Source organism: Dasypus novemcinctus, chromosome 12, assembly GCF_030445035.2.
Source record: "Dasypus novemcinctus isolate mDasNov1 chromosome 12, mDasNov1.1.hap2, whole genome shotgun sequence".
NCBI lineage: Eukaryota > Metazoa > Chordata > Mammalia > Cingulata > Dasypodidae > Dasypus > Dasypus novemcinctus.
Window position 1 is genome coordinate 63,532,770 of NC_080684.1, and position 26,678 is coordinate 63,559,447.

The 26,678-nt window shown below is 34.5% G+C and overlaps 1 protein-coding gene across 1 annotated transcript in view; it reads left to right on the plus strand.

Annotated features, from left to right (window-relative positions):
* PTPRQ (protein tyrosine phosphatase receptor type Q) overlaps nt 1–26,678 on the plus strand; it is a 228,818-nt gene that overhangs the window by 166,035 nt on the left and 36,105 nt on the right. Inside the window, exons 34-37 of the mRNA XM_058308484.2 lie at nt 9,796–9,895; nt 12,306–12,434; nt 24,682–24,708; nt 25,372–25,453. Coding sequence (XP_058164467.2) covers nt 9,796–9,895; nt 12,306–12,434; nt 24,682–24,708; nt 25,372–25,453 — 338 coding nt within the window. The remainder of the gene's footprint in view (nt 1–9,795; nt 9,896–12,305; nt 12,435–24,681; nt 24,709–25,371; nt 25,454–26,678) is intronic.

Below are 26,678 nucleotides of genomic sequence, written 5' to 3' on the forward strand. Positions count from 1 at the left end.
ATTGGAGTGCAGTTTGGGGGAACAATAGATTTGGTGAGGACAGAAGGATATCAGGTGGTAATCTAGAGGAAGGAAATGATGATAAATAAGAATAGGGGCTGTTAAGGCAGAATTCAGCCAAAATTATGTGGGCACATTCTATTTGCCAGAAAGTACCCTAGACCCTTGGATATAGTAGTGAGCAGAAGAGACATGGTCCCTGCATTCACGGATTTTATATTTCAGGGAGATTTGAGTATCTAGTTTGGCCAGTGTATAGGTTAATGTAGGAGAGCATTGAAATTTGAGGTAAGAAAATTAGATTGAGCTAGGTTGTTTAAATTGAAGGCTAGTTTTGAATTTGAAGTTTACTTGGTGAAAAGTGTGAGACACAGGTTTTGAGCATGAGTGTAAGAATCAATGCTTCATTTCTGAAGGGCATTGCTTTTGTAAGAATGAAGAATAGTGGGCACTTAGCCTGGGACAATGGGAATAGAAATGAAGAGACATCAGAAAAAAGAAAGCATCAGTAGGACTGGGCAATTGATAAGATGAGTGGGTAAGAGGATAGGGGAGGTAAAGACCGTTTGAGTCATTGAGATATTGGATCTGCTATTGTCTGTGAACTCATTCCACATCTGAATCATGTGAGGTAGAAAGAAAGGAAGTTATGGAGGAAAATAACTTGAATGGCAGATCACAAGTTCAGCCTGGAACATTTTAACAGGATACCCATATGCAGATTGCCAGAAGGCCATAGGAAAAGCTCTTCTAACTAAAGAGTTTAGAGAAAAGAAGTTAGAAATATATGTAAATTTTGGAATTATGCACATAAAATTAATTGTTGGTGCTTTTAGAGCAAATGTGGTCACCAAGGAGGAGAAAGAACAGAAGAGGAAGACAAAATAAGAGAGAAAAGGAGAAGGAAGGAATAAAATTAAAAGGGGATGTTGTTAGAGAGAATGTTGTGAGATTTTTGTAATGGTAAGAAAAGCCAGATAAAGAGAGTATATAGGAGTAATCAGAGAGGCTGGAAGAACACATGGAGGATGTATTGTTGTACAAGTCCAGAACAGAGAGACTTTCAAGAGAGATCAGTGCATCAAAACTTAGTGATATAAACCAACCTCTTAATTGGGTCACAAACTTTTGGCTTACTTGGGCAGTTCCTTTGGTCTGGACTGTTTTGGCTGAACTCTGCTAAGCTTTTGGATTTTTTCATGTGTCTTTGGTCAGCTGTTGGCTATATGATAGCCTTATTCCCGTGTCTGGTAATTGTCATATTGTTGGCTCCACCATCTTCATTTTCTTCCATGTGCCTCTACACATCCAACAGTGTAGATCGGCTCTTTCCAATGGCAGTCTCAGTATTCTAAGCATAGCAGAGCAAGATCTAAAGGTCATGCCTTTAGATCTTTTTAGATTTGCTAATGCCTTATTGGCCAAAGCAAATCCAGGGTCTGTGTGGTCATTACCAAAGACCATAGACAGAAGGAGGTGGAGTAATTTGTGGCCAATTTCATATTATATAATAGGTGGGCAATAATATTAAAGAATACATAGACTAAAGTAGGGAAAAATATGGCAAACATAATTTAATTTCATGATAATAAATGTTATTTCTAGAAGAGAGATGTCTGTAGACATGTGGAATAAGAACACAGATGTAAAGTTTTTAGGAGTAAGTAATAACAAAGAGTAGACAGTGGTTTTGACTACTCAGTTTTTCAGGAATTTGGTTCTAAGGAGGAGAGAAAAAATTATAAATTGATGAGACGATGGGAAAGAACTCAGTAATTTTATTAAACTAATTAGTGAACACAATAGAGAAGTGAAGGGTGATGCCACAGAAGAGAAGAGGAATAATTGGTGGGTCAAGGAACTAGTAAAAGAAGAAAAATTAAATATAAATGGAGAGGAATTAAACTTAGAAACTTGCAAAGTTTTTCCTTCATCTGAGATAATGAGAAAGAAAATAGGGAATTTTTTAGATTAAAAGGAGGAAAAGCAGAGGCTTCCAATATCACAATACCTCAAGCCCTTCAATAAATAAGTAGAAGATATAAAGTAGAGGAAGGTAAAGGAAAAACTTGGCAAAGTTGAGGCATACAGGTAATAAAAATGAGAGCGAGAAGCCATAAACCAAGAAGAAAACCTAGCATCAGGATCTATGATGTACAGAAACATGATTCCTCAGTCTGACAAATAGCTTACCTCTGGCAAAGGATGGGGCCTAGACTGTACTTTGACTATAAGCAGTCTCAAAATGCTCCTCAACAATGGAGCTTTGTTCTTCCCACCTCTTACAGCCAAGACTGTAGGGTATAATAACACAATTCTGTGTAGCAAAAATATGCAGTCTGTTCTCTGGTCCTTCTTTGGAACTATAATCACTGCCCCCAATAGTCCAGGTGCTAATGTTAATGTGCCCTGGTGGCAGCAGGAGTCTAAAGTAGTTTAAGATGTGGCACGAGGGGCACAGCACAGGGACCTGCCTAGGTTAGGAAAGGAGACTGTGGACAGAATAGGTGGAAAGCCTGTGGGTTGGTAAGGGGTAATGACAAGGAAGGATTCTCAGAGTTCACCCTATTCTTTAGTCCAGTGACAGCATGAGAGTCCAGGTCCCACTTTGAGTGATCTTCCAAGGATGCTCTGCTGCTAGATAGCAGTTTTGTTATTAACCCTTGTCCTGGAATGCTTATTCTGGATTGCTCACATAGAGTTCTGCCATCTAGATAGTCATTTACAGCTAATAAAACAGTACAGATGTGAGTGGAAGAAATTACCAAGGGAGCACCATTAGTTGTGGTGAAATGAGATGTTCTGACTTGGAGTATTGAGTGCACAATTTGAGCAGAATTCCTTTATGATAAGTAAAGAAGTCCAGCCACTTTAATGGTTAGTGTGTATAATACCATCAAGTTCTGAAATCACATCAATTTTTTACCTGGTTATTGGATGTTGTGGTTCTGTGGAGATAGGATTCACCTTGATGAGTCAGGCACCAAGGAACACCTTCCAGAAATTATCCTGATCAAGATTTGAAAGTAAAAGAAAATCATGAAGTCAAAAAAGTTCTTGGAAAAATAACATTGCCGAAGAAGACCCAACGGAAAGACACACAAAGGAAATAAATCTGGCCATTCTATAAACAAATCAATGGTAAGAATTGTTTCATGGCTATGAAACTGAGGGCAAGAAAATAATAATACCCTGGCATCATTAGAAGATGGCAAAGGATATTCAAGTCATTTGGTTTCTCAAATATGTCAAATGTTGAGATGTATTATACTACTTGCAGGTCGGTGGCCCCCAACATTCCTAGAAAGCCTGCTGAAGACTTATATGTGTATATTATCCCAAACTTCAATGAAAGAAGTCTAGGTCCTGTTTAGGTCATCTAGCCATCAGTTGATAGACATTCATTCACTGGTATTTTGGACATGACAGGCTCCAAGCTTAGTTGCCTGTCAATAAAGGATTTAAGAGACTTTGCACAGCTGGTGTATCCAAGTTAGTGTAGGACAAACACTTTACAGTTGTGCCTTTCAAAGATATGATTTGGAAGTTAAAATTAGGAACAAAGAATCACCAGAGACTGATGAACGAAACAGTTGAAGTTTAATGAAAGGGACTAACAGAAGCAGAAGAGAGTGGGGACCAGGCAGGGCTTTGCTGGAAAAGGAGTTCGCACTTTTAGGGAAGTCTTTATAGCTTGATAGAATAATCATGAAAAATGACATATGCCATTATTTTCCTCCTATAGGAAGACATATAGCTTATTTGATTTTGCTTTCACTCAGGATTAAGCATTAGCGTTTTTATTCACAAAATTCACAAGTATCCCACTGAAAACTTAAAAAAAAATCTTCATTAGGCACATCAGTTTATGGAAACCTCTTGTAGACAATGTTTTCATTACAAGGTCTAATTATAGAGGATTCCTATGATTTGAAAACCAGACACTCCTTTCTGCACCTTACAGGGTTCCCATTAAATCTGAACAAGTTGAAACCTTAAACCCCATGGCTAAAGCACTCTGTGATTGTTTTCTTTTGTCATAACACTTCTCATTTAATTACTGTACTAACAATGAAAAGTTCCAATATGCTTACTTAGAAGAAGTAGTAGGTCTATGCGTCTTGCAGCACAAGCATCACTTTCCCAAAGGGACTAGAGGAACAGAGCTAAATTTTATGACATTAATGAGGCAGTGGTAATGTGGTGGTGAACCTCACGGACTTTGGAGATACAGACATACATTTTCAGGAGTTAGTTTTAGCATATATTGAATATTTTTTACTTTGGATTATTTACTTAACAATATATTTAGCTTCTGAAATCTTATTTTGGAAATGGGAATAATAACACCTCCCTCATAAACGCTTTGGGAGACTAAATCAGATGAATGAATGAATGAATATGAAATATTTATTAATAAAGATAGTGAGTATTGTTTTTATGGGCCAAGCCGTGTAAGTGATTTTATATATAAGTTCATGCATTCTTCAATACAACTATATAACATGACCTTTTATATATAGATACCCCCAATTTATAGGTAAGAAATCCAAAGTTTACAGAGCTAGAACTCCATGGCATTAGCTTTCAGATCCAGGCAACATGACTCCAGTTGGTGCAGTGTTTGTATCACAGTACCACACTACCTGGAATTTGTATCACAGTACCACACTACTAGTTTTCATTACTACTGGTGATGTTTCTGCTACCAAAGAGTTTTATGCCTTGCTGTACCATTTTCTCTTCTCAATATTTTTCATGGTTTTTAGCTGCTCTCTTTTCTACCCTACCTTAGCCTTTTGGGATTTGCATTCACAAATGAGCATGCTTTATTTTTGTGCATGACAATACATTATTTCTTTTCTTTTTTAAAAATCAATGAATGAATGTGACTTTTCGCCACTCCCTGGACAAATACTATTTATTGAATACTTTAAAAAATTTTGCTATTCCGATGGATGAAAGTATTGTCCCATCAAGGGTGTTTTAATTTATATGTCTTGAATTACGAAGTTGAGTAACTTTTAATGAATTTTTTGTAAAGTGTTTGAATATTGCAGATGACAAGCACCGCACCAAAAGAGAACTCCCTATACTGTAGTCCTGTTAAATGAACAGGTTTTCTTTTAAGAATTATAAGAATAACCATAAAAATACCTTCCACTTAATTTATATCAAGAGTCAGACATTATACTGTGAGCTTTATATCTTTTTAATTCAAGCTTCTTCTGGAGATATATTATAAAAGCAGCTTAAAAAGTAGGATCCCTTTGCTGAGTTTAAACAATGATTACTTCAGTCAGAAAATAATTCTTATGAAAAATTAATTAGTGCTTTATTTTTATGATTTGCTTGGTGAGAATAGTAAATTTTCTTTGTAAGCAAAATATAATTTAATTTGATCTGTCACAGGATTTTAAGTTTAATTAGGAAATGATTTGTGCCTTTTACCACAACAATCATGTTTAAACTTTCAAGTGAAGGAATTCCATTTTCTATGAAAGGATGAAAGGATTTGAAGAAGTGAATTCATTTTGTACCAGTAATGTTCTGTGGGTACAGGCATAACAGTGAATCAGAAAGAGTTCTTGACAATCATGGTACATTTTGTCCTCTCCTACTGGTATTTTGTAATACATGTACCCAAAGGATTACATATTGTTTATTAATATATTACATGTCATTTCCTCACTTCACTTGGACAGTGCTTTGGTATAGTAATTTAATCTGAAAAATTGTGTGTGGTCTATGAAAACATTTTTTCCCACTGAATTCCCTGGTCCAGTGATTCAATATTACCTGAATAAAGATGATTCATCATTCATATTCATGTTTCCTTTCCTAAGCATATCCAATTAGAGTCAGCATATGAGAAATCATACAACAAACCATTCATATTTTAAGGTATAAAAAAGGTGTTTCTAGAATATTTTATGAGCTACAGGCTGCTTTGGCAACTTTTAAATTTAGCTGGGGATTCTAGAGTACCATGAAACTCTGATTGCTATTTAAAATTCACAGTTCATTCAAATCTACCAGGGAAAATAGCCACAGGAATGCATTCATTTCTGGTAACATTTCATAAGCACCAATCCAGAGAATAACGAGTAAAAACTAATCCCCACCTATTTTATAGAAAGCTAACTTATTTTATTTTGTCACTTGACTAATATTTTTTGTAATAAAGTTATACATTGTGTAACAAAATTGGCCACAACAGGAATTAGTAGTTGTGCCTAAAATAGATATTTAATACTTTTTATATTCTTATTTAGTTCACTTCATGATTTAAACCTGAAAATATGTAATATCATTTTCAAAATTTGCATTTTCATCCATTAACAAATTTAGGAAATACTTACGGTGCATTTACTATGCACCTGGTATTAGTCTCAGAACTTGGAATGCAGTATTAAATAAAACAGACAAAGGTCCTTGTCCTCAGGAAGTTTACCCTCTGTGGTGAAGGACAGACAAAAAAACAAGACTAAACAGGGAAACGGACTTTGGCCCAGTGGTTAGGGCATCCGTCTACCACATGGGAGGTCCGGGGTTCAAATCCCGGGCCTCCTTGACCCGTGTGGTGTGGAGCTGGCCCATGCACAGTGCTGATGTGCGCAGGGAGTGCTCTGCCACGCAGGGGTGTCCCCCGCGTGGGGGAATACCTCGCGCAAGGAGTGCACCCATGGGGAGAGCCGCCCAGAGCATGAAAGTAAGTGCAGCCTGCCCTCACTTCCTGTGCCGCTGACGACAACAGAAGCGGACAAAGAAAGACGCAGCAAAAAGACACAGAAAACAGACGACCGGGGGAGGGGAGGGGAATTAAATAAATAAAAATAAATCTTAAAAAAAAAAAAAAGACTAAACAAAAGGTATATTATAAGGTGTGTTAAAAGGTGTTAAGTACTATGGAAAAAAGAAAAAATAGAACAGAGTGTGGGACTGTGGAATGGGAGTGGGATGAAATTGGGTAGTCAGGGTAGACCTCATGGAGGACTTGATGTTTGTGTGAACCCTTGAAGGAAATGAAATGGATATCCATGCACATATGCAAGGGAATGACTTTTCCCTGCAGAGGAAGTAGCTGGGGCAAAAGCTCTATGTCAAGAATGACATGATGGGGCGGCGGACTTGGCCCAATGATTAGAGTGTCCGCCTACCACATGGGAGATCCACAGTTCAAACCCCGGGCCTCCTTGACCCGTGTGGAACTGGCCCAAGTGCAGTGCTGATGCGCGCAAGGAGTGCCCTGCCACACAGGGGTGTCCCCCGCGTAGGGGAGCCCCATGCGCAAGAAGTGCGCCCTGTAAGGAGAGCCACCCAGCGCGAAAGAAAGTGCAGCCTGCCCAGGAATGGCGCTGCACACACAGAGAGCTGACACAACAAGATGACACAACGAAAAGAAACAGATTCCTGTGCCGCTGACGACAACAGAAGTGGAAATGAAGACGTACCAAATAGACACAGAGAACAGACAAGGGGCGGGGGGAGGAAAGGGGAGAGAAATAAATAAAATAAATCTTTAAAAAAAAAAAAAGAATGACATGGTGTGTTCAGGAGCAACAATGAGTCCAGTAGCTCCAGAGGAGTGAGCAAGGTGGGGACTGGTGGGAAAGTAGGTCAGAGAGTTAAAGGGTACCAGATCACACAAGCCATTGAGAGGACTTTGGCTTTTCTCTGTGTGAGATGAGGGTTTCAAGCAGAGGAGTAATAGTTTAGAAGAAATACGCTTATGCTATGTTGAGAACAGATGGAAGGAGGACAAGGATGACAGAGAGCGAACTTTCAGATGTCTATGAGGTGTCTATGCAACAGTGCGTGTAAGACAGGATAGTGGCCTGGATCAGGGTGCTAGCAGCAGAGGTGGTGCGAAGTGAATAGAGCATGCATAAAAGTAGCAAGAATGCTGTAATGAACCTCCCAAAACCTATAACTATGTTTAATAATAATTAACATTTTATCATATTTGCATTATTTATTTATGCATTCCTTTATTTTAAAACAAATCACAGAAAACATGGTATTCCATCCCTAAATACTTTAGTATGCTTTTCTAATATGTACGTTCTGTATTAAAGAAGGTACATATAATTAATGTACCTTAATTTTTAAAATAAACAAAACTATAATTAAAAGTTAAACAAAACTATAAATCCTTGAGGTTATTTAATACTATATATACATATATATTAAATCACTCCCAGTTTTTCTCTTTTTATGTAATTTGTTTCAATCAATCAGAATCCAAATAAGAAGTTCATACATTGCCTTTGATTATTATATCTCTTTAATACTTTTAATCCTGCACAGCCTTGCCTTGTCTTCTTCCTCTTTTTCTTTTCCTTTTTTTTTTCTAATGCTATAGGCTCATTAAAACAACAGAGTGAATTGTCCAATAGAATGCTCCCCATTCTGAATTTGTCTATTTGCTTTTTCCTGGTTTAATTGTATTTGTTCCTCTTTCCTATTTCCTATAAATTAAAAATAAGATCTGAAGGCTGACATATTCACAATAGACATTTTTGGCAGCCATAATTTGTGGTTACTGATTAGATCACAATGCCTCCCATCAGGAGATGTATAATATCTGCTTGCTATAACTTAATGATACTAAAATTAAACTGTATGTTTAGCGGTAGTAACAGCATGATGCTTCATTTGAAAGTTGTTTTATCCCCCTTGTCACCAGCAGATAATCTATGGAATGTTTATTTGGTATTCTATGAATATCCAATTCCCTACCAAACTTTCATCTAATGTTTTAGGATGCATTTATGATTGTTACCTGAATCAATTATTCCATTAAGGATGCAAAATTGCTATTTTCTAGTTTTATCATTCTTTCCATATTTAATAGCCAGAATTCTCCTCTGGTGAAGGGCTTTATCTCCTTATCTAAAGCTATATTTTCACCCTTAAATATAGTTCATACAAGAAAGCTAGGAAAATGCTTAATTTTCTCCCTTTAATTACAAATTTTCAGAGAAAGGTGATAGTACACTAGCTATAACCAATGATTAGAAATAGTATTTTTGTTTATTCTTGATTTCTTTTTTTTGGAATAAATTAGATGGAAAAGACTCATGCATTTTTATGTATTCAATGCTTCTATCAATTTCTGTTTTTATGCATTGTAATGATAAAATTGTTCCTTCTTTGGCCTATAGGAGCCCCTTGATAGCGTCCTAGCTTTCTGGCACGATATGTCCCACATTCAATTTGTTTCCCACTCATAAGCTGGAGCTATTGTCTCACCAAGAGACTCTGGTTTCTGTTAGTGAGAATTGTATGTGTTTCGAAGGTACAGCCAACAGAATTTCCTCAGATATTGTGGATGTGATCTGTGAGAGTCAAGTATGACTCTAAGGTTTTGGCCTGAGCAACTAGAATAATAGAGTTGCCATCAACTGAGAGGTGGAAGGATACAGCTTAAAAGGGGATGCACAGGAGTTCACACTTGGCCATTTTCATTTGTACATTTTAATTAGATTTCTAAATAAAGATGTCTGATTGGCAATTGGATATACAAATCTGTATCATTATAGATAAAAGTCAAATAGTCATCATCATATAGATGCTATTTTAAGAGGGAATGACTATAGATAGGAAAATAAGAAGGTCCAGGACTGAGCTTCAAAGTTAGGAGATATAGCAGAAGAAGAGGAACAAATGTCCAAGTTTATCCATTTTGCTAGCACTCTTGAGCAGTTTACCAAGAAACTATTTTCCTGTGTTTTGATACTCCAATATTCCATAATAATATTTACTGTTAATGTTATCCCTCTTCTACTCCAGGAGAAGGACTTTCAGAAAGAACTGTAGAAATCATTCTCTCAGTCACTTTGTGTATCCTTTCAATAATTCTTCTTGGAACAGCGATTTTTGCATTTGCAAGGTAAGATTTACTGGAGCTCACATTCCTAGAATGCTTTATGGGCATTATACCAGTCAGGGCCCAAGCAGGAGGGAGAAACCACAACAGGTATTTGAATGGGAAAATCTAATATAAAGAATTGTTAACTAATAGAAATGCTTAACTACTAAGGGGTATAAAAGAGAACTCCAAGGGTCCAGAAGTGGCAAATGCAGCATAACAGCTCGTCTGTCTAAGCTGAATAGGAAAGAACTCCCAGGCCAAGGCTGACCTGGAATGGCTACTACAGGCATAAACAGCTTATCAATGAGCAAAGTATGGCAGAGAGCCAGGGCTAGAGCTGGTCTGTACAAGTTGCCCACCAATATTGGAGGATATGGGTAGGCTGGAATTGATCTACGGAAGTAGTGCACTTTTCATAGATGGTATAGGTAGGCTGGAGCTACTTGGAATCAATGCACCACACTGATGGGCAGAGCATGCATTAAGAGGCAGCTAGAGCTCATCCTGGTAGCCTGCTGTAATAATAATGCAATGAATAATAACGATGCAGGACTGGAACCCAGAAGAGAAGTGTCTCCTTATCCCTGTTGCCTGGTGGGATCACTCTATTGCTCCCAAATGATGAAACTTAACATTAAAACACTGGCAAAGGACAAATGTGATAGCACAAAAGCAGAAGCTGCCTGGCCTTCTACACTTTTTAAATAATTCATAACTGATAAGTTGGACTGAAAATCTTTTATTAAAAGATCAACACTCCAATATTTATTCAGATTTTTAATAAAAAATCTTTTATTAAAAGATCAACACTCCAATATTTATTCAGAAGAGGTAATTTGTACAGTAAGAATGATACGTTAAAATGTTAAACTTCCTTCTACGGTAGAAGTTTACTTTAAAGAAAAGCCTTTTCAGGTTTCCAAGAGTCCTTTCAAATTCTCAGTATCAAGTTCTTAATCCCCCTATTGTTTACAGGACCTTGGGGGAAGTTTAGTTGTGACCCCAAAATCTAGGTTCATATGATAGATTGACAAGTTAGACATACCATTCTACTGGCATCCGAAATAGTTCAATAGACTCTGTTTAGTATTAACTAAATAATGCTGTCCTGCACTGTAAGTTCCATGCATCATCTTTTTCATCTTGACTCTCTTAAATCATCCTTTAGAAGAGGATGGATAGTTTGAAAGGCTCTTGAATTTTACCACACACTTTGCTCAGATTCAACCAGAAGACAGCAAGAGAAAGTCATTATTCTAGCCACTCGAACAGATACGTTTTTGTGTAGGATATGGGTCATATGAATATTGTCTCCGTGTTCTTAAATCTTCTCTAACTTCTCATTTCCTTATAGGATGAATTCCTTAGTTAAGTAGGAGATGCCCCACTCCTTATCTCTTATGACTTCCTTACACATTTCTGTTCAGCCCAGCGGGTCTATTTTTTGTCACCTGAACATTCTTTAAACTTTTGTGCAACTCTGCTTTTGTTCAGTCAACCGAAAATGTGCTTTCTTCTCCTTCTCCTACTAGAAGACCAAGACAAATTCCATTTATTTTATTCCCTTTAAGTACTAAGAGTTGTAATCAAGTTTAATTTATTTTGTAACTAAGCAAATGTTGTGAGTTGTAATTTGAACATTTTTTCTCTTTTTATGATTTTCTACATTTAGATACTAAATTATAATGCCCTTGAGGATTGGGTCCACATTTTACAGTTTCTATATCATCTCAATACATAACTCATAACAAATAAATATTTGAAATTAGAAAGAACTGTATAATACTTTGTAATATCTGTACCATGACATAGTGAAAGAAGCACTTATGGGCTAAAAATAAAAAGACTTTGGTTTCACTCTCAGTGCTATTATTTACTAGCCATGTGACTTATTTTTGAGCCTGCGTTTTCTGACTGAAAATAAATACAATATTACATACTTCATGGTTATGAAAATTCAGTAAGATTTTTAAATGTGTTTTAATGTATGTAAAAATGTTTTATATTTATAAAACAATGGAGCTTTATATTTTTAGCAGTATTTATAGCACTGAGCTATTTGCACTTCGGCATCCTTGCCTTTTGTGACAAATTTTTGAGACAGCTAGGAGGAAAAACAAGCTCACTGCATCAGTCTCATTTGCTCCATATTTTAAATATGCCAGTGGCTCAGGTCTTGAACAACGAATTCTCATCAAAATTTGAACTTCACTAAAATATCCTGCAAAATATTTATAGTAGTTTAGGCTCTTTGGAATTAAAACAGGGAGAAAAATTTTTAGCTTTAAATTTGCTATATTTTCAGAGAAGTGAATCCAAAAAAAGAAATTATTTGACTAAATGTCTTTGTATTAAAAAAAAAAAACAGCTCAACTATAATTCATACGCTTTTTATGATTTTCCCTTTTTGGACTTTACTTGCTTTTAGAATTCGACAGAAGCAGAAAGAAGGTGGCACTTACTCTCCTCGGGATGCAGAAATTATTGACACTAAATTCAAGTTGGATCAGTTCATCACAGTGGCAGACCTGGAGCTGAAGGACGAGAGATTAACGCGGTGAGCACACTCCTCTGGTCCAACAGTGGTCCAGAGGGCCTGGAGCCATGACCCTATTCTGACCTATGCTTGTTGGAAGTGTTTGTGGGGCGCTTATTTACACAGGTCACAGAGATCTTCTTTCAAAGGGTGACCTCCGTCTTCTACACACTTCTCACTGGTGTTCGGAGAATCACTTAATCTTCCTAATATTTAGAGTTCAATATGAACCTTGGACTATAATGTTCAATAAGGATTTTTTTCTTAGATAGCTATTTTTACACATGCATTTTTAAAATTTTGATTAATAATTCACTTTATATGACAGCTTTAAAAAATCACATTATCTGGAAATAACATTTTAATCCCAAATATAAATTAAATTTGTAACTGCTTGATATTAATTCTTCTTATTTTCATAAAAGCCTTTCTTATGGATCCTTATTTCAGTGTAAAGTGCCATTAAAATGTCAAAATTGTACATTGGCATCTTCATTTTTTTAAAAAAATTGACTGATACTTAAAATTAAATGCAAAGTGAAAATTAACTTCAGTAGGAAAAGTGAAAACATATATACTAAATATGTGTCATTGGTATGTATTGGTAAGACTGAAGTGCTCAATTTTAAATAATAAATCATTTTAAATCCTTTTGAAAGCATTGTAATTTATTCAAAATGTTGGTACATTTTTAAAACTTTTGTCTATGAAAGATATATCATCAACTGCTTTATAAAAACTCATTAGATTGTCTTAAAAAGTTTTATTCTTATAAGAGTCAACAATATGTGATGCTTATTTTTAAGCACAAGATAATTATTACAAATTGCTTGCGCAGCTCTGTTAAACTTTTAAAAATCATTATTATTTTTAAAATATGATATAAAAAATCCTGGGCTTAAAAAGGAATTAGTCATTCATAGTCATCTTTTACCCTAAGTTTGTCATCACCTAATAGATTTACTTTGCAAGTATATTTCCTATGTCTAAAAATATCCAATACATGCTACAGAGAGAAGTGTCATTTAATAAGTAGAGTCCTTCCAAATGCTGCAAATTGAAGGTTAATCTATGTTATCACTAAATTCCAAGAAATGTGATAGTTAGATATGAAAACTTCTTTAACCTTTAGATGTTGCGTTAGGGATCTCCAGAAAAACAAAACTGAAGAGATATCTGTAAATAGTATGCAATTTTATAAAATTGTCTCACATGACTGGGGATGCCCAGGTCCAAATTCCATAGAGCAGGCTGCAAACCAGGGGCTCTGATGAAGGTCCTTGATGAGTTCCCCAGGAGACGTTGTTCCTCTTAAGTAGAGACGGGAATACTCTCTCTGAAAGCTGAAATCACTTCCCCTTTTAAGGCCCTCAACTGATTGGATGAGATGTGATTCATTCCTGACAGCAGTCTCCTCAGTTGATTGTAGATGTAACCAGGCATCTATGCAATCAACTCACTGATGATTACAGTCCATGAAATACCCTTGTATTACAATTAGCCTGGTGGTACTAGCTTGACCAAACAACCGCACCATTACCTGCCAAGGGGACACATTAGCCAACCATCACAAATGTTTATTTATCTTTGTTCATAGTCTAACAAAACTGTTCCCATTCACAGATGGATAGTGCTCTAAAGACATGTGTAAGATAGTTGTATATTACTCAGAATATATTTTTCCACATAAGAAGTGTTATGTGTGAAAGGTCTATAAATTCCCAGAGTAATCCATTGAAGTCAAGTTAAACCATATTGAAGGAACCATAGAACACTACTATAAATAGTACTGGTCTCTGTTTTTAGTTCCAGAAGTGTTGTGCTATGTAGTAGAAGAAAGTGTCTGACATCTCCTTTCTCCCTATGAGCCAAATGAATTTCAGTAGAATCCTCCAACTCTTTTCTCCATTCCTTTCACCCTTTTACCCTCATATCAGGGTGCTAGACTTTTTTCTTTTTTAACAGTTAAAATATATGTAAGGAATAAAACTTCAAATGTCTCAGTGCAATTAATTTCAGCTGTTCACACAGTTTAGTTGATTTAGTTGAATCTTTTCAAATTAAAATGTGGATTTCTAAGAACCCATAATACCTTCAGAACATTTTATTAAGAATCTTTATTAATTCCCTCAAAATCCTTAATACATAGATCTTTAAGACATATAACAAAAGTGAAAAATCCCAACTAGTTTAGGAGAAAGTATTCTTAATCAGAGGATACCATTCAATCAGAGAGGTTACCATTCAAGGCAGCCCAGCCTTGCCTATGAGGAGGCTGTGTTGAGGTCAGATCCTCTAAGCTTTGTCTGTTTTCACAGCTTGCTTATTCTTCTACTTCTCAACACAGCTATTATTAAGAAGCTAAAAGTATTTTTACAATGACTGCCAAGGCAGCTGCAGAAAAGTTTCAGATAATGGAAAAAGGGGGGCAAGGATTATATAGACTATTAACAGACTATGCATTCATACTCAAGGACTGTCTTATTTAACCTTAAAGCCTCATTATTAATTTCCCTGCTTCCATGTTTAGTGACTTATTTACATTGCTTAATTTGTAAAAGGAAGTGGAAGTGTTTTTCAAATATGTATCAAAATTTTTTTTATTTTGCACATTGAAAATTAGTATACTTTACTCCTAATGACAGCAAAATTGGAAATTTTAGTTTCCATACTTTCACTTTCTTATTTATTATGATTCTGACATCTGTGACTGTAAAACGTATTTGTTTGTAATTCTAATGGCACATAATAATATGCTTTGCTGGATTCGTTACAGAAATTCATTAAAATAACAATCAAGTAGCTTGGATGTTAACCCTTTTCATTACAGAGATCTCTTTCCAAAATCACTGTGAATTCAAGATGTTTCATGTTGATAAAGTAAAGACACCTTAGACAAAAAGACTATGTAAAATAGTAACTAACAGTTCCATTGTTAGCTGCAGGCTCATATGCATAGGGACAGTCCTTCCATGAAGCCTTAAGTGTCTCCACCTGTCTTTAAGGGTCTGGGAGAGGGAAACCCATTTGGAACTAAGCAAATTTGATGAGGGAGAGCCATGGATACTGGTGGTAGATTCTGGAAGTGAAGAAGCAAGGAGTTTGCGTTACTCCCTAAAATGTTGGGTAACTTACTGTATAGGACTTTGTAATCCGCAAGAAAGATCTTAATTATCTTTAAATTCACCCATCTGACTTAAGCCATTTATACTTGAGGCTTAGTCATATTTTTGACTTTTCAAACTGTTTGCTTTCTTCATGCTATACTGAACTTCCAGTTTTCCTTCAGTGCTGTATGTCTTTTCAGGTCCATAACAGAAAATGATAAAAGAAGAATATGTAATTAATAATTAAAATATTATTTTTAGAGTCGCCTAATTTGCAAAAAAAAAATCAACATGGTACTTATTACTAAATCCTTTCAAGGATTTGGTTTTTTAAAATAGAATTTCAATAATAAATGCATAGTACAGTTTCATGACTTTACAAAGCAAACATGCATATCATCATAAAATGACTCCCATATATCTCCCCATCACCAACACCTTGCATTGTTGTGAAACATTTGTTACAAACTATGAAAGACCATCATCAAAATATTACTACTAACTACAGCCTGTATCTTACATTTGGTGAATTTTTCCCCCAACCCACCCAATTTATTAACACTCTTTATTAGTATTATATGTTTGTAATTGTTCAGGAGAAAATGTTCTCATAGTTGTCCTGTTAACCGTAGTCCATCATCCATCACTGGATTCCCTGTTTTATATGGTCCCATGTTTTGCACAATCCATTCAAAGTGTGTATTCAGTGGTTCTCATTTTCACCGCAAAGTTGTGCTGTCATCACCTCAGTCAATTTTAGAATGTTTTCATTACTCCAAAAGGAAAAACTTCACTTTTATATAATATTTTTATGTTTTATAATATAAAATATATTTTTATATTTAAGAATTTAAACTATTTTATGCTATCTGTCTGTATATTTATTTAAATTTTAAAGCCTATCCTGAAATTTTTGTATGTTTAAACTCCTGTTATTAAATTTTATTTCAGTTTGGCTTCACAAAAGACTTAAAGAAGCATTTTCTCACTTTATTTCTTCCCTAAGGAGAAAGGAATATAAATGAAGATAAAGACTTATACTATATAACTTCATAAGAACTTTCTAGAATATGCTAAGATGTTCTTAATTTTTTATTTAGAATGATGATAATATCATTTCATTATGCATATTTTATACTTAAGTGTAGACAACACAAACTTTATTGATTAGGAAAAATGTGTAGTATTTCCGGTTCGTCTATACCACATTCACAAAATTTGAGCATGATCCTTGGGTTTTGCTCTTTGACAAAAAAAAAAAAAAAAAAAAATCAAAGCACCATCTTGTGATGGCTCCTTAAAAACACCCCCACTTAGCCCTGTCAAGTGAGAAAGGTTTCTGGAGGAACATATTGGCAAGAAGAACCTACATGCACAGGTCAAATACAGAGCTACCACCTCAAGATTGCTGATACTGACATACCTTGTGGATTAACTAATTCAACAGTTAGAGTCCACCTTTCCAAAGAGTCATAAACCTTAAAAGGCAATAACCTACCAGAATTTCCACACTTTAAAGATTCTATTAGCTAAAAATGTTTCTTTAGTAGTTTCTTTCCATATTTAACTGCATTATAGAAGTTTCATTACATACGGTAATAACTACCTCAGAAAACATTGGAGAATAACATTAATTAAGGTTACTGATATTCTCACCTGACAGAAACTCAATTTCTTTTAATCCTTAGTTTTTCCCCAAGAACTTTGTGTATCAGCCCATGTTAATTATCCTGTCTCTTTTCATTGCATGAATGTAATGGACCATTATTTTAAGGCTCAAGGCTCAATCCAATAATCTTGAATGGAATTTAAATTCCCAATAAAATGGAACAATCAACTAAATGATTTGTAAAAATTGCTATTTAAGAATACCTTGCTTTCTTCAATAACTTAAAAATTTTCAGGTTGAATTTTTATTAAAATATATCATTCTTTATATTTACTGGAAACTTACTAGTAAGACAAACCCTATGAATGTGCTTTGTAAACTGCAAGTCAAAATATATTTCACATTGTTATTTAAAATATTTGTCAAGTTAAAAATTACCCCAACCTACTTTCACATATAGTGTTTGCTTCTGTTTATGAGCAACCACTATGTATTAAACTTAATATAAACTCTCAGTTAACGCTTTCAACACTTTGAGGTAGGTACTCTTATCCTCATTTTACAAATGAAAATAAATGATACTTAGAGAGGTTAACTAATTGTCAAAGTTCACACATTATTTAAATAGGATGACCAAGATACTAACCCCGGTCTCTTTGTCTCTGAGGTGTTGAGATACACCTGTTGTGTGTGTGTGTGTGTGCATGTAGCATATTTAATTCTGAAGCACAAGATCAATGAAAATTCTCTTAAACAGATAAGAACTCATGGTATCCTTCTCCAGCCGCATTTTCTATACAAATAATGATTCTTAGTAGAGAGCTGCTTCTTTTGATCTATTTATTCTCCAGTCATGTGGAGGAAAGAATTGTCAAGTGACAGCACTTTAGTATAGATTCAAGCCTATGGAAATTAGAAAACATTTAGCAATGCAATTCTTATTATGGCTTCAATAAGAATACATGCTCTTTGACTGATATTTGAGCCCTATGTAAAATAGTTTGCATTTTAATTGTAATCAATTTTTTGCCTGATTCTGATCATAATTTTACTTCCGTCCTAAGATTAAACTATCTTTGCAAGCAAGGGCAAAAATACGTAAATTTGGAATATAAGAACTATTCTGAGAGTAGAGTGAAGTTTAAAATATTTAATGCTCCTGTTCTTGTGGTGGCAAATAAAAAATAATGTACTATATTTGTATACTAAATAATGAATCTTTATTTCCAGATATTCTTCATTTTTCTTTAGACGCAAGGAGATTTTTGTCATTCAGTAAGTTACTGTGGTGATGCAGAGCTCTGCTGTGATTATTTTAGTCTTGTCAGATGGTGTGCTATATATTTAAAAATATGTGATTATTGAACATTTTCTTGTTTGATATGCTTTTTTTTCCAAAGCCGAAAAAAAAAAAGAGCTATGCTTTCTACTTATAATGTGACCTCTATAATACTGCATGCTATTGATATGGTAAAATTAATCTTATCAGAATGCACATTGACTCATAATGTGCATGTCCTAAGAACTGCTGTAGTCTCATGTTGTACTAGCTTTGATATTAAAATAACTTTTCACTCAGATTTCTTCCTATCCTTATTGTTCTATTATTGCCATGACATAAGAGCTGAGTTCTTCATCTGATAGGCAGAGTCTGGGTTTATACTTTATACAAATTCATTTCTGCTGCTGTGGTTTGTAATCTGTAGGATCATAAACGATACCATTTCCTGCTCCCTGACTCGCTGAATCATACATAGAATGGCACGTATCATGGGGCCTTTGTTTCTGCCCTGACCACTGGGTAGCCAACTGTGCATTCTTCCAGGCACTCCTGAGGCTCAGAAGTTCCATTTGAATCCTAGCTCAACCATTGCTTTGTACATACTTAGAGTAGCAGAGCAGAATGTCAGTATTAACAAGGGCTACAGCAATTGGCTGAGTAGCCCAGAGATAGTTTATTAATGCCAAGTATATGCATGGAGACAGAGAAATTTAAAATGTGTTTGATTTCAGAATCCCAAATCAGCTCAAGAGGAGTCAGTCTTCATGATCACATTCCAGGATGGGGCCAAGACTCCTGGCATTCTGGTCAAAATGTATAGTCCTCAGCATGATTACAAAAGGAGAAGTCATGTATATTTCTATTCTAAACACATTCAGCATTTTGGAATCATAGATAACCTTGTTTTGCTTCAGATTACCTTATTGCCAAGTTTCACATTGAAAGGATTTACTATAGTTTTATGAAAATATGTTTTCCTTCAAGGAACTGCTCAGTTGGATTCAAACATTTGTCAAAGTAAGACCCTGTTAAGCTAAAGATTTAATGATCACTTCACACATAAAATATCCATTTCCAACCAGCACTCAAAACTAACCTCTCAGCATTCCAGATTCATAAGTGGTCTGGTTGAGCAACTCTTCTGAATATCTTTCTTCTTCATCATAAAACAGAATTCTTTTATTTTCTTTACTTTATCCTATTAAAACCTCAGAGAAAATTATCTCCATTTTTACAGAATATTCACTGTCTCCCCTCCATCACCAAATTAGCTTTCCTAAAATCAATCAACAGTGTCCAGTCAGAAACTTTACCTTAAAAGAGCTAAACTTAATAGTTTGGGGTAATCAGAACTTTTATAGAATACCTCTACATAAATCCTATCCATTAAAGTGAATGTGGTTTTCTAATTCTAGTTTTCTGATGTTACCTTCTAGCCCCTAATAGAGAAACTCCGGTGGTTACCTGCCACTCTCTCGAGTTCAGGCTGAAAGCACTGTTTTTTTAGAAGGTGTTAGGTCTTCTGTCTCCTCTTCATGGTGCTCTCAGTGAGAACCATTGCATCTGCCTCTTTACTCTTCTGTCAGCAGTCATGATATCGTCTGTATCCACTGCTTTTCCATTACCCTTGAGGTAGGTAGCTAAGCTTACATCCATGATTTTAAAGTTAGAACAAATGCCTGATGAAATAAAATGCTTGCTAGTAATTTCTAGCCAAATGTTCCAATGTGGAGAAGCTTGGTAATAAGGAAAATTTGACTACTGCTACACTGGGAATCTTACCCTACCTCTTTGACATCATCAAGAAAGATCCTTTTCAATCCCTATCTAAAGGCCATTCTCCTTATTCGTGCAGCTCAGTAAACAAATACCAATTGGGCACTTATCAAAGTACCAGGAAATGCTAGAAATACTGTTATGCAAATGAAAAAAAAAGGACATTTCCTCCAAAGATATTCCTTTCAAATAACTAGGCCTTCTCCTAACCAAATTTGTCCTTACAGGTAAGAGGAGGCATATTGAGAACATAATTAGATATCACCTTCTAAATGGTTTGTCTCTACTTAAATAAGGAAAGTGTTGCTTTAGTTACTTACTAAGGTGGTATGCTTACCTTATTCAGTAACGTTTTAAAGACATATGTATAGCATATGTATAGTGTTTAGGATATTTACATTGAGGACCATGGAAAAATTATTGGCTATTTGGTAAAAGAATGAAAAGGATCTGCAAGAGAATTTTTGTTAAGCCTAGAGCAAAGAAACTCAAGAGGAAATAACAAACAGTAAGGGACCCTTGAAAGCATTGCCGTAGGTGCTTTGAATAAGTAATAAGATATCATTGTAGAAGTAGATGTAAAATTCTGAATAATTAGTGACTTGATGAAATATAAACTAAAAACCCACATTCAGTATTTTGCAAAAACTTGGAAAGACAGTGAGATAGAGTCTCCACAAATTTGTTATTTGACTAGTGAATACATAGTACAGTGCATAAATACAAAATTATACAGCAAGGCAACAAAATTTAAAGTACTTTTATTTTTAATCTCACTTAACTGGTGAAGTAGAAAAAGTAAACTTTTTCAGTTTGTCCTATACCAGTGGTAATGCTGCTTTAAGTTGTTCATCTATAGGCTATCATCTATGGTTCTTTATTTGGACTATATTTTAATTCCCTGTAGATTTCAACTAATTGACCTTGAGGGAAAGCTGAGTCTCTGTGACAATATGGTCTTCAATCACCACTGCCAACATAAATAAATGATTCCTCTCTGGATCTATCAAGAGTAATCTGAGTGGAATGTTAAGTTTTTGATAGACTTAAAAAAAATGAGCTCAGACATGAAGTAATACCCTTTTCAACAAAAGGACATAGAATTTAAAAACAACTAAGAGGCATATAATAAAAAGTGCTATATCTCTTTTTATTAGAGAGTAGTCAGTTATCTTATTGAAATCTGGACAGTTCCCATATTACTTATACATTAATCTGAATATAATTTGACAGTAACATTCAATTATTATAAGTAAATAAAATACCATGCCAGTCTGGTTTAATGGTATTTCTTTTGACTCATACACTGTTTATTAACTAATCTATTGAAAATATTTATCTAAAAGATTTGAATTGGAACTTTCTGAGTATTCTCAATTGCTTAATGTGTTAGTGGAAAAAATCATTAAATTCAGATATTCTCTCATAATAATCAGAGCACTTGTATTTAGTTTACCTTTATTGTAGTTTGAATTCATCAGCAGTGTCTACTATGAGCGAGGTTATGAGGGATTTGGGATAAGCCAAAGGTGACCCTGCCTTCAGTACTTGATCATACATGCATGCATCTGTAATATATGTGCATAAAGAGCCATAATACACAGTAGAAAGTTATTTGTCCTTGGAAATATGATTTCACAAAAGAAGGAAAGTCTTTTCTTTGTGATAGGACAGAGTAAAGTCCATGGAGGGTTAACATTTGAGGCAGATATTATGGAATTAATAGAGTTTGGTTATGGGGAAATCACCTAGAATTTTACAAAACTGAGAGGGAGAGACATTTAAATATCTAAAGCACAAACAGGGTGCGTGATGAGGAAATACAAGGAGTAATGTCAAATGTGAGCATGACTAGAAAAGTTTTCACATGATTATATGAAAACTGAATCATTAAGGTCATGATATTAGAAATTTGTTTGGTGTCTTGAATTGAGAACTGGAAAACAGGACTGGATTTAAAGGCTAGACATTTGAGTCTACTCTATGTAAGAACCCTGATTAGGAATAATAAAATAGGAAATCTTGTTGTTCAACTTGTGCAATCTAGTATAAAATTTCATGTAAAATTAAGACAGAAAGTGTACTCTGAAACAAAAACAGTTCCTTCTTTATGTCACTATCAAGTTCAGAACAAAATTGTCAGGAGGAACTTGAATAATACAAAATAAACTAGAAATCATAATTACAATACTAATTATAGTAACTAAAATTTATATACTACATACTAAAGCCAGGGACTTTACTAAACTCAACATAAATGAGCTTGATTTACAAATTAGATAACTGAGTCACAGGAAGATTAATAACTTGCTCAGGATAGCATTTCTTATTCTTGTTGGAGCAGGTGTTTGAAGCCAATGAGGAAATATTATTTTATTATAAGGGAAGAATTCACCAATATCCACCCAAACCCAGTAGCTAAGCAGTAATGGCTTAAAATTAATTACTTTAGAGAGAGATTTAAAATGCTGAATTTAAAAAAAAATAGTAAAATGAAAGCAAATACCTGTAGAATTTTTCTCTGAAAAGAAGCTAAATAAATAAATAAGATTATTAATGAAAGAAGAGCAAGAATGTGAATAATAGTATTAGTTATTGCTCATTTATATTATAATAGAATTATTCATGTTTAATATCTCTTGGGGACTTCACAAAAGTAGAATGATTTTTCAAATGACTTATTGATGACTACCCAGAAACCAAAATCCATTTTAGATTCTAGATATTCCAGTAATCATATTTGCTAGTATAGCCTCTAAAATTCTTCCTGGGGAAAGAAAGATTCTCTCTCCTTTAGATGGCAGTGTGACTGTCCTTAAATCTAGTAGGGCCATGAGCCTGTCACTAAATCTGATGCAGTGTGCTTGAATTTCATCATGACAAACTGAATAACGTTCCCTGTTATTATATAAAAATGATCTCCACATAGTTCAAGAATTTCTCTTTCTGTGTGGTAGCAAAGAAATTAATCTTACTAACTCAAGTGACTGAGTCATTTCTACCTTCAATTTAGTTCACTAGAATTTGCCCACACAACCCACTTCCCTTTCCTGTACCTGAGGAACATCATTGCACAGGAGCATTAGGGCACCAGGCATCTAGGTGGGGAGGGAGGGGTGGTATGAGTATAGATCTAGTCCATTGTTGCTTTTATTCTTGCTGTTCTTTGCTGAGAAGTAATTATTTCCAACAGGAGATAATTGTCTCAGTCTTCTCTGCATCTGTTGCAGGTTAAAGTCAGTGGTACTTCCAGGGTCTCCAATTTTCAGGCATTCTGTCCCCTTTTCTCCAAATCTAGGATTCTTCTGATTCAATAGCCCACTCAATCATCTCTCTCTTCTTCTAGTCAGATCAGGAATTCTCTTTTGCCTCCTAAGATCACTCAAAGGTGTTGTAGCAACCCAGAGGTTTATCTACTAAAACTCTTCATTCAGCCATTGCTCCTTTATCACTATGGTGCCATTTTGGGGATGCTCTTTCAGGTTATATCCTGAAAAACTGTGATATATCTCCTGCTTTCGGACACCCACAAACGTAACTGGGGATTCTGTTATCCAGCTTGTTTATACCTGTTCCAGCACCCCCCAAGTTTTCACCAATTCCTTTATTGTAATGAAATATATTTCTTCTTTACTCAGGTTTTCTTAATTGAACACACCACTTTGTTTCCATTTTTGTAATATTCATTATGCTACGTTTTCCAATCTAATTATTTTCTTTCATTCATCCTTCACCTCGAGAAACACATCTTCTTATAAATATTCTTCACTGAAGTAGTATAGTCAAATCATCCCTAATAATGCTTTGAATTTAAAACTTTAAAAGTTATACACTTCCTATTTTATTTCATTATACTTTGTGCCTTTTGTGTTTTGCAGTGCTTAAATTGTTGTGCATGACAAATGTGTTCTACAAGATGTGCCGATCTCTAAATTTGTGTGTATTGCATAGACTTTTAAGCTGTTAAAAATGATTTCAGTTTTTTCAGAGTATAAATAATTTGACCAATGAACTATCACAAAAGATTCATGTAAAGTAACTGAAATGATTATGACTTTGTTGTTGTGTATGTATCCAAACTCAGACATGAAACTAGAGTTAAACAGTATAATGGCATTTTCAAAGATCCATTCTGTGTAGTTCTCTGTGAATAGTGTTTTTTTTTTTTTTTTGGTCCACGTTAACTCTTTTAGACCACTAAATACTAGGCAATATAATAATATGTAATTACTCTTATTAATGTAGTATCCCAAATGCCTAACAATAAGAGTAGCTTGAAAGAGAAGCTAAATTATTATTTGGGCATATTTGGGTTCAAATTATATAATTATAAAATAATGATACAGAATTAAAAATAATGATCATGTAACAGTTAAAGGCATGATATATTAAACATTACTGATTTATTATATTTTTCTGATTTTAATCTAGAACTCTTTCATAATGAGCTGTACCCTTCAACTCACAATGCATTTAACACAATCTCTGTTGCAGGTTACTTAGTTATAGAAAATCCATCAAGTAAGTTTGTTAAATATCTTTTCTTCTCTTTGAATATCAACTTTAGATCCACTGACTCGATGAATCTTAATGTGTGGTTCCTTTCGTGTATGTTTGTTAGAAAAGCCTCCAAGCTGGATATAAATCATAAAAGCATGACTAATTGCATGGTAACTGGAGAAATGCTTTCTCTCTCTCTGGAGTGAAGCTTGCATGTCTGTATTTTAGCTTGGGAAGTAATATGGGGATATTTAAACTCCTTGGGGTTTAAAAACCATGTCATTATGAGAATGAGGTCACTGCAATATTTTATATCTTCTAAAACCTTGTAATGTATAAAATGCTTTCTGTATGACAAAGGGGTATTATATGCTTTAGGATTCAATGATAACTTTATGACCTTACATTTACTTGAAACGCTTTCTTCATTAAAATGCTAAATCATTCATTTAAAGTCACTTTAAATGGAAAGAAATGTTTTTATCATGAAAACAAAGAAAATGAATTTAAAGGGGAAAAGTCACCTTTGTAAATATTCCAGAGTGACTTAAAAGGGTTGTGTTCTTTATGGTTTTTTAGATACCCCTTGGTTCTCTAACTTTCTAACTGCCCAGCCAGTGCCCATGCTAAAGTGAAAGAAAACCATCTAACATGACTCCATTTTATATCTTTCTTTACTTGGAGGCCAATAACCAAGAAATCCTTTCTGCAACATGTTGAAGAGCTTTGCACAAACAACAATCAAAAGTTTCAAGAAGAATTTTCGGTATGTTACTAGCAGTTGTCACAACATTGCAAGCCCTCTAGTCGTTTCATATGTCACATTTCATGTCCATTTTAAGCATGCAAGGCCATGAAGGACTCTGGCCTTGATAATCAATACCCAATTACCAGGTTGATTGTTTGGATAGTAATGTTACACTAGGCGGCCTCTAGTGCAACCTGATCAGAATTATTCACCTACTGTGTCAGGAAAAGGTGCTCTTCTTCAGACCTGCCCTGCAAAGCCGCCTGACCTCGTTTCTTCTCATCTTCCAGATGAAGAGGCAGATCTAGAAAGCTATATTTATTAGTTTCTGCTTGTATATGAGGTTTAGATCATATTATAAATGTGGCTTTCTATTTAAATAATTATTTTACATTTGAACAGTAAATGATTCCGTTTTGTATTTGTCTGCTTCATTAATAGTAGTGGTATATATGAACTTGAGACCAGAACTTGATAGTTCCAGAAACTAAAAATGTGGTGTTATTTCTAGGTCTGACAGAAAGTAAAAAACAAACAAACAACAAAACAGATAAATAATGGCCATGCTTTACAAGGCCTATTTTTAAGTTACTGTGGACTCCATTCTATATTTCATTATGGAGAATATATAAAATTAAGAATTTGGCATTTTAAAACTATTTAAATGATAAGAATAATTTTATTGGTTTTAGCACTTTATGTCTATAAAATTGAAATTATTGTAAAATACAAGTTAGATATCAGATCTACAAGCTGTTATAAGACTTAAAAGCATTTTTCCTAAATAGATTATTTTGTGTTAAAAAAATAAAAGACTTCTAAATGACACCCAAACTTTATTTCTATTTTATATTTTTCCACAAACTTCCTAGTGTGTGAACTTATGAAAAAAGAATCAAGCTATTAGTTTAAATAATTCAGGATTATAGTATTTCAGCCTCCAGGGGAATAATAACAAAAATGTGAGAAGATTAATGATATTTCCTCCTGCTTTTAGGTTATGCTACTTAAGTAATATTGGCCTGGACTTAACAAAACCAATGGTACCATAAAATTCTTCTTAGTGTTTATATACAGCAAGAACTTGTAATTTTTCAGGAGCAAAAGTGTAATTTCAGTAGAACGGAAGTGAATATAATTACATTATGTATGACTGAGTAGATAAAAAATTTTCTTAGCAATAACTTTCACACATTATATTGAGAAAACTACTTTAACATTTTGGAGGTCATGGTTTTAAAAA